General features: G+C 38.6%; 1 protein-coding gene across 1 annotated transcript; it reads right to left on the bottom strand.

Annotated features, from left to right (window-relative positions):
- Positions 1-2027: 2027 nt before the first annotated feature.
- nr2e1 (nuclear receptor subfamily 2, group E, member 1) lies at positions 2028-9223 on the bottom strand. The gene is made up of 9 exons (XM_077220103.1): positions 8906-9223; positions 5547-5692; positions 5048-5135; positions 4018-4253; positions 3763-3909; positions 3548-3644; positions 3215-3364; positions 2484-2589; positions 2028-2327 (listed from the first exon to the last, which is right to left on the bottom strand). The coding sequence occupies exons 1-9, from the start codon at positions 8961-8963 to the stop codon at positions 2165-2167; spliced, it is 1191 nt and encodes a 396-aa protein (XP_077076218.1). The 5' UTR covers positions 8964-9223; the 3' UTR covers positions 2028-2164.
- Between the last annotated feature and the right edge of the window lie 274 nt (positions 9224-9497).

Genomic DNA, 9497 nt, shown 5'->3' with positions numbered 1-9497 from the left:
AGGAATGACAGGTTGTAGGGTCTTGGATGCTCGGATACAAACAAAAAATCTTTGTCTTAAAGAACACAGGCAACATGTTTTGAAGGTCAGATCCTCCTCGAATGACCCTAATATAAGAGTAAAATGAACTATTTTTTTCCATTTAAGACAGACAGGATTTGGCTTGTGAATTATTGGCCAATTAATAACTATATTTTTTGTGTATAATTATATATAAGCCATGGTGAACTGGTTCTTCAAATAAGGGTTGTGTATTTGTTTAAAGCATTTGTTTAATGAAAACAGAACAAAAATGACCTGAACACAAGGTTTAAACACTGCACTTGATGTCTACTTTTTAGAACTTTATATGTGTATGTAACTATTTAACAGATGTGGGATCTAAAATTGAGTATACAATATTGAGAAACGGGTGCGTTTTGTATTGTTTGTAATTGCTGTACAAATTACAGGCCTACATTCAACCTTTAGCTTGTGAGTCTAGCATTGTCTCATCCTGTGGGTATTAATTGTTTGTCATTCTGTTTCTAGCATGATGGATTGTGCCTAAACTAATTTTGATGGAATGCAAATGTTGTGGAGAGTCAATTTTATGTGCAACAATGCTGTATAAGGTAAAGAGGAGGGCACAGCCGCGTGGCTCATGCAACCTTGGAGTTCACTCCACGTCAGAGCAGGAACTAGGATAAAGAGGATAAATTGGATTGAAAGTTGTCACCGCAATCATGTTTCTTTCTATTGTATCCTCTCTATCAAAAAAAAATGAAGATAAAAAATTTAATTTGGGCAAAGCCCTTGATTTGTGAAAGAGTGCTTGAAACCCTGAGCCGTGCGAGGCACAGCAACTTCACTCAAGGTCCAGGGTATTGTATCGACAGTGGTTCAATATGCACTTATACGTGCAGACATGAACCTCTCTCTATCCCTGTTCAGTACCCCGTTTAGGGAGCAATGGACTTTTTTCTGCTTGTAGGAGGTGGCTTTAGAAACCCAAAACCCTACAGTGAAAGGAGACATGAATTAGACTATCGTTGAAGAACCAGGCAATCAATATTCAATATTTATTCTAATATCTTAGAACAACTTTCACAAAAATTATCACTGTACAACGAGAAATGTATTTACAGACTACAAAAAACAAAATCCAAGTGCTGATCGTGTCTCTAGTAGCTAGTCAAACAAGGGCTTTAAATGGTGACCCCTGACATGGGCCAAGTATAAGCAGAAATGGCTTTGAATAAAAAATCAATCAATAAAATTACGTTTGCAGAATGGCCACACAGAAAACTCTCAATGCCGACAGAAATCTATCCAGAGGATTTTAAATGCCCTGCATGTGAACCCTAGTCTTACATTAAGGTCACAAGCTGTGGGTGCTGTGGCCTCCCATTTACCTCAATAGGTAATTATGTATTTCATCAGGTCAGTAATGCTCAGTCCTGCTGCCTTCCCGCTAAGTTTAATTCCAACCTTAAAGCATGCATTTCAAGTAAAACCGATTAGCCGGTTCAAGTGTTTTTGATTAAAGTTGGAGCTTCTGCTGGAAGGCAGGACAGGAATGAACTTGCTCTTCAGTTCTGACTCATGGGCCTTTGGTTTTCAGCACTATGTCAAAGGGACAGCGACTTACTTCCCTGCAACATACCTCATGGTTTCTTTTGTTTTTGTTGTATTTTTGGTTTCCTTCAAAAGTTCTCGTGGACATGACTAATAGTGATGCTGAAATCAAAACAACATTGGTCATAAAGGTAGTTGGTCAATTGGACACAATAAAACATCCCATTTTGAAATGAATGATTGTACATAACAGACACTCCGTTCAAATATGACTACAAACTAAGATAATTTTGTATTTAAATCTTGATAGAACAAGAACAGATTAAGCTTGTTAAGTTACTTCCATAAACAACCTTAAATAGATTAAATCAATTAGAAAATTACTGGTTAAACGTTCATTTTTGTTTCTAAGCTCAACTTTTAGAGATGCAGTCCGTTTGTTTGTTTTAAACTTTCCCTGTGTAACAACATCTTGACATTGGTAGAGCTTTATTCTCCAAACAAGTGCGTGAAGAATCACATTAGGGCATCTGGTATCATCCACAGCGTCCATGTGAATGCCAAGGTCAAAGATACATTTTGTTTCTTTTCTCTGTCTCTCAGTAGCTCATATATCACTGGATTTGTACATGTCTGAAAGCAGTCGTGTGATGGGCACGTTCCCGATGGTCTTTTTGAAGAACACCTCTTCAATGGTGGATGGACCAACTGAACGTAGAGCAGGCAAGAGCAACAGCAGTTTCCCAAAGCGGCACGGCTGAGTGGGGTACCTGAAACGTAACCATTCGGTTGAAATCCTTGAAATAGGAATAGAGTTTAATGTAAATAGAAATCAGAAAAGTTCTAAATTCACCACTGTTCTTGGATAAAAATCATTGTATGCGCTTTAAAAGATTTCCCCATGTTTCAGAAAGTATTTGCTGTACCTGGTGTGGATGTAGCTGTTTAGAGTCAGCTGGGCTTCGTCCTGAAGGGCTGCAATGGCACTAGCGTTACGAAAGCTCCTCAGTTCCGAACCACTGTGTGTTGGAACTGTACAAGAAAGAAAAGAGACGGCATGTTTGTTTAGCTCATTTTATACTGTTTGGCCAGTAGAGCAAGTCACTAGTCAAGTACCCACTGAAAACTGAGACCAACACAGCATTTGATGTGCCCCCCAACCCCCCCCCCCCCCCCCCCCCCAATAATAATAAAGTTCACGGTTTATGATGTATCGAACTGATAAATTGTATTTATTTAAATTTTAAATGTTTATTATTTAATTAATAGCTTTTCATTAAACACACAAAACCCCCGCAGTTCAATCACAAACCCCAGCCTGGGAAACGCTGACATGTAGTAGCCTATTCAATGCACTTCATGTTAACAAAGAATGGGATATATTTTGTCTCTCTTTGTATGTTTATATCAATATGGTACAAGATTATCCTATTCAAATCAATGTGACAAACGAGTTAAGTCAAACGTAATCTAAAAGTAATCAAAAAGTAGTCAGATTACTTTAAATGTGATGGATTAGGCAACATTAGATGCTAACTACAATTTTTGTCATGTAATTTGGAATCAGTAACTGACAACAATTTGTAAGTAATCTCCCCAGCCAGCGCTGTATGTTCGCTTGAAGTGTGATTCTTGAGTTGTTGTTTTTTTACTATACCTGCTTTGAAGGTGACGATGCACTTGAGGCACGCAAACTCCGTCGCGTCCAGTCTGAGCTGTCTGAAACGCGTCACGACTTCCTGCAGCGCCTGGATCTCGGAGATTATTTTGTTTAGCCTCTGGGAATCTGTGTTCTCTGTATTCATTCCTAATTCGCGAGAAAACGTGATAAAATCTTACACTTGGATAAGTAAAGTATGGATATGACTTTACAAGCAAAAGTAAAAATAGAAATGGCAATTGTAGAAAGTATTTCAAACTTGTTAACCAAGCACAATTTAGCATTAGGGGCATGACGAATCTCCTCCAGGCTACATGTTGTATGGCCTACCCGAAACAGCTAGGAGAGTGCTGGAGTCCACTGGAATAGCCCACTGCGCGATGCCCAACACGAACAGCTCCCTCCATGCGTCTTCTAACAGGATCAACTGCAACAACAAAAAAGGTAAGAGTGTTCACTAATGCTTATACATTTAAAAAAAAAAACCTAGCATTTGGTTTGGTGACATGAAAATGATACATTCCATTATTAAAACACTTGTTTACCTGGTCAGGTAGAGGGAGTGTGGAGAAGGCCGGAACACTCTTGGCCCATTTAATGCTCATGAAGAGCAGGCGCGCTGCTGATTCGCACACTGACTCTGTCGCCACTTCATACAGGTACATGGGAGTGCCACTAACTTCGTGAGGATACTGAAAAGTTATTACATGAGCATATGAAATAAGCGGGGCTATAGGCATTCATTTAAAAGTTCAAATGTTTTAATTAAATTGATAATTCGTTGATTAAACTGCGTTTACCTTCGGCGTGGGTTGGGCGAGTCCTACAATGGCCTGCCGTTCCGGTGTGCTTGTGACCGTGTTTAACTCCAGATTGTGAGGCTCCAACTGCGTGACTGTAGTGAAAAACGGCGGCCCCGGGATAGACGTGGATGGAAAATGGGTCGACGAACCGTTCACCTCTTTATGGCCTCGGAAATACAGTGCCACCTGCTTTCGAATGGTTGACGTTCTCGGTCCTCTCTCGTGCTGCACTGCTGTATTCATAAGTGACATGATGATAAAGCATTCTTATAGGATAAAAAGTAGAAATAGTTTAAAAAGCTACAGCTAGTTTGGAAATATGTGGCAAGTAATAGCCTATGTAGGCTATTCTTGTTGTATTTTTTGAAAATCGATTATTTCTACAATAAATATTGATTTAATGTATAGCTTTAGGGTAACAATCAAGTTAAAGGCACACAATTAATTTACTTGCACAATGAAGACACTAGAGTAACTAATCGTTGTGCTGACTTTTCTACAAATTTGCATGAATATAAATATATTGTATATTCGTGTTAGGCTATACTCCACTTTTGGGAAAAATTAGATTTTTGATTCCGATTTTTCTTTCTTTTTTTCAAAGACTGAGGTACATGAGGGTCTATAGGAGTCTTTTTTTCTGGTCACATGACAAACTGGTTATTAGCATGTTGGCTAGAATCCACTTTGATAATAATAATAGCCTATAATATAGCCCGATATAATAATATTTTATAATAAAATTTTAAATCAGTGGTATTTTTTTCAGATATCCTTTTAATTAGATTTTATAGATCCGGAAAACCAAATCACTGACACTTAAAACATTTAACTTATACAAGTGTATTAGTCAACTAGCCTAGGTGGCAGGTAAAGACAAAAGTAATCTGTTTTTTTACTTTTTTACCGTATGAACAAAAAAAACTGTCTTAATTTTTCTGCATCTATCAAAGGGGATTACAGGCAACATAAAACCATTTTCTGTTGTTAACTCTTGAAAAGAACGGATGTGTCTACTAACACTTACCATCTTTATTCATATTAACTTCTAGACACTTTTTCAAGCGACAGGCGCGACACTGATTTCTGTGTGTCTTGTCTACTGGACAGCCGCCCTGAGGGAAAAGAGGACGAAAGAATAAGGAAATACAGTAGGTTTCGTTTAGCAGTAATGGCACACAAACAGCCTCTTCTGCTTTATGCTCCAGTGATCTCCACAGGTATGTGGGAATGGTAATGACGGCTATTGACTCGCTCCCCCGCCGCACGGCCAATAGTCTCATTCCCGCCTACCGCTCTCCAAATCCACCCAGTCCCGCCGGTGCGTTAGATTGGATTACACCTGTTACACTAGACGGGGCAAAGGGCCCTCAAAGGCGCGGGAGGGGGCTCACTTCTGGGATAATCTTTCAATTATGAAAATCACTGGATGTGTAATCTAGTCCTTAGACGCGCTTGCTTAGATCAAATTAGCCGACGCTGTTATGGTTCAAACACCTCGCTGTAATTGATTAGCTATAGCTCACCTGTGTGCCAGATTTGCAGACATACGTTCTGTTTCTCCTTATGCTCCTCTTGAAAAATCCCGAGCAGCCATCACACGCATAAACCCCGTAGTGCTTTCCAGAACTTCGGTCTCCACACACTTTACATGGAATGTCCAGAATCCGACCTACCAAAGACAGAAAATAGCAGTTAGCCTACTTAATGGAAAAAACGACGAAATGCAGCAACCCAGTTGCAGATTTTATGTCTATTTAAGAATATTGACATATATTTGGTAAAGTTAGATTTTCTTAAGTTTTTGTAGATAATGGTAGGCCTATAATATTTTGTGTGGGGAGGGGCTAATAGTTTTTTTTAATAGGCTAATGCTTAATAGTTATTAATATAAACGCAAAGATTGGTATTAAGTTTACGATTTCAAGTTAGGCCGAGATCATATTTTCACCTGGCGCTACCCATAGACTGTCGCGAACAGAAAGAGCAATGAGATGAAAGTTGGCTACAGCCTACTTTTATTAGGCTATCTCTGTCACTTTGTTAAATTTAGCCTAGATAAACAAGTGTCACCTAAAAAAATCCCATCATTTTTGTTTAAAACGATAGAACGTTTATTTTCTTTGATAAGGGCGCAAAAGAGAAATTATGCGCGAGACGAACCTCAACTTTGCGCCTGTTTTTTTTATAGGCCTACAGACATTTCCCTGAGGGTCATTGCATAATTTCGCACAATTCCCAAATCCTGAAAACTTCACAAACAATCGTGCTAAATATTGCGTTAAAGGACACACGTTTAATGAGTCAGACCATAGGAATGTGCAAACCCTGGGCGCATTGGTGGGAAGCGTCATATCTCAGGTCGCATAAAACAATGTTCAGTAGACGCGCACAATGGCGACATTAGGGAGAGTGTTAACTTAATGATTTCCCCATTGAGCCTCGTCTGACTGGCCTGGTCTCGACAAGCTGCCAACCCCGATTCATAATGAAGCTCGACAACTGCTTTCTTCGCGCCGTCTATAGGCTCGCGGATTAAGGAGTGACACGGGAGAGGAGAATAATACGCACCAGCGCGTTTCAGAGACTCAAATGAAGTGTATGCAAATGAACTTGGAGTAAATGAAAATTGTGATTTTTCTTGTGTGTGCAAAAAAAATTTTCTTCTGTATTTAAGTCTGTCAATAGAGGGATATTTGCATGTATATGGGGGAGTCGTTTAGAGAAACGGCTATGTAATTACACTGACATATGTCCACCTGCTCATTGATTTTCCAGTGACCCGTCAAAAAGGGTAGCATGGGAATTCGGATATAGACCAGTAACGAAGGATAAGGAAAACGACTTCATGCACTCTGACTTTTTAAAACAAGAAAAGGAAAGAAAAAAACGATGCTGAATTTTAATGGAAAAACAGATTTCTATTCTGTGCATGCATGCCAGATGTTCCTCGTACAGGACCTTTCGGAAATTATAATGGCGTTTTGCTACAGGCTTGGTGATCAGTTTTGACGGAAAAGTGACTGAAGATTTGCTGGTGTGTAGGGCTATATAAAAAAATCAGAACAGTGGGAAATTCTCGTATTGACAACAATGTAGATTAATTTAATATTTCTTTAGCATCTTGCATGGCTGAAAAAAACAGCCTCTCTTGTGATTGAGGCAACTTGTTGCTTTTGTCTCGGAGTCGTTTTGGAACTTTTAAATTGCTCCGTGGTGCACCAATAATAATTTATTTATTTATTTTTCAGATGAAGCGCTCGAAGAACGCCTGTTTTTTAATTTGCATTTAGAGTTTCTCTATTATTATTATTTATTTATTTATTTATTTGTGTTTCCAGTGTCTCCTGCGATTTTCTTTTTATGTGGTATGATAATTAAACTCATCAAAGCAGACAGCTCTTATTTCGAGGAAGTCATAAAGCCATTTACTGTTCCCCCATCCAGATTAAATGCAATCTTCGCATAATTTGACAACACTCAACGGTACGTTAAGAAACTCATGAATTGAAGGCGGATTTGTTTTTAGAGAATGAAACACGTCTTTAACTTTCCTCTGTGGGGGTCTCGGTCTGTTGCATTGTGAGCTGTAATTGTTTAAAGACATATGGCATATTTCATTACTGTAATCAGCATCTACCCTGGGACCTGCTGCATTGGATTACGTGCAGTTGTGAGAAACTCTGCACTTAATGGGCCTTCGACCACCCAAACAGTGCAAGTGCCCCGATTTGACCCCTATAAAGCAAAATATATACATTTTTTATAATATTATTGTGTATTGTAAATATCATCTGAAAATTATTCGAAATGCGTGAAAAGCGTCGTCAAAAAGTTTTTTTTGGGGCTAGGCATTCAAAATAATGAATGAAAAGTTAAGGTCTCAACGAAATTATTTCATGTGTTCACTCTTCCTAAAGTACATTTGCTAATTTAGACTAAAATATAAGCTAGATTTAAAAACTGTGTTTTTAACGCAGGTCTGTTATTTATAAATCATCACTAATTATAGTGAGCATGAGCATTAGGGAAAAAATGTGATTGGTTTACCTTATTTTTTGCTTTACACTTCAATAATTTTCTTGGATCATTTAGAAGATATACTTAACACGTCAAAACATTTAACACCTTTTCATTTAAGTCTAATCTTTAAAGTCAAATAGAGGCGCACAATTTTTTTTTATCACCACACGCGTATTTCTCAAATCACATCTGAATATTTCATATTTCAAAAAATGCTTCCAGGCAGACAATTTTGAAAATCCACATAGGAAATGTAAAAGAATAAATTGTCATGAAATCTATTTCAGAACACTTGCATTCTTGTTTCCTTGAAATGAATTGAAGAGTCTAAAGAGCCCCCTAATAAGCTAACTCAGATCTGCTTTGATGACGCGTTTTGCACAGTTTAGCTACCTTATAGAACCAAACTATATTTTAAAATGTAGCCTATTGTACATGCTTTTACAATTTTAGTTCCATTTTCCAGCAGCCTATTCACACTTATTATGGGGAAACAAGGCTGTCAGGACTCAGCAGTGTAACAGCATCAATAAACGCAAACGTATCTAACCTTTACCGGGCAGTTTATTTATTTTCTTACACGTTTAGGCTATATCTAATATGTAAAAATACTATTATGTAGACTGCTTCGATTTTAGGCATTCCCGGTCTCGGTAGGCTATTAGACGTAGGCAACAATTTGACAGCATGTAAACATATCGATTTGCTTTTGACAGCTCTGTGGAGTTAACTTGATTTTTGTCACCTAAATCCATAAACATATACAACCATTTTAAATTCACTTATTTCGTAAACAAAAGAGATTACGTTTCTGATTCGCTATCACGCTATTACTAACAACAAAGAAAAACAATCTACTCACTGGATTTGACATTTAAAATATCCAGACAACCACTTGTTGAACCAGCAGGCTTGCTCATATTGAAGACCTCTGCTCCAAGAAAACTGCGTTGAAAAGTTACACTTTTCAGGCCCAGGGGAGTCTTAGCACTTTTGACTTGGATTAAATGACAAGCATAAATTAAACATCCGATTTGCGGTGGACAACTGGTCCTCTGCTTTCTGTTGTAGTTTTCTTTGAGTGTGTCCAAGTCGCTCCTCTTGTTTCTCAGCAAATAGAATCCAGATTTGGTCTGACTGTTGATTGATGCGATGGATGCAGACGCACAGACAATATGCCCAAGCCGGTCCCTGGTCTCTCAGCGACAAGGAAAGTTAGTGAACCGCATAAGCCAGCACTGTACTTACTGCTCAACACCAGCTTAAAAAAGTAGGCTACAGCATGCGTTGGGAAATGCGTCTCAGCCCAGAGTCTTGGTGAGTGACTTTGTGATGTGTACCGTCAGATTAAAGGTTTGCTAATATGTATGAGATGTATTAGAGTAGGAGGGCGGGAGAGAGGGAGGGTGGGAGGAGAGCCCAACTTCCTTTGACCACTTAGCTTTTCCCTGCCT

This window comes from Siphateles boraxobius, unplaced genomic scaffold (genome assembly GCF_051911475.1).
Source record: "Siphateles boraxobius isolate OS27281-9 unplaced genomic scaffold, OSU_SipBor_1 8, whole genome shotgun sequence".
NCBI classification, from domain to species: domain Eukaryota; kingdom Metazoa; phylum Chordata; class Actinopteri; order Cypriniformes; family Leuciscidae; genus Siphateles; species Siphateles boraxobius.
Note: the sequence above shows the minus strand (reverse complement) of the source record. Positions and strands in the feature narration are given on the sequence as shown.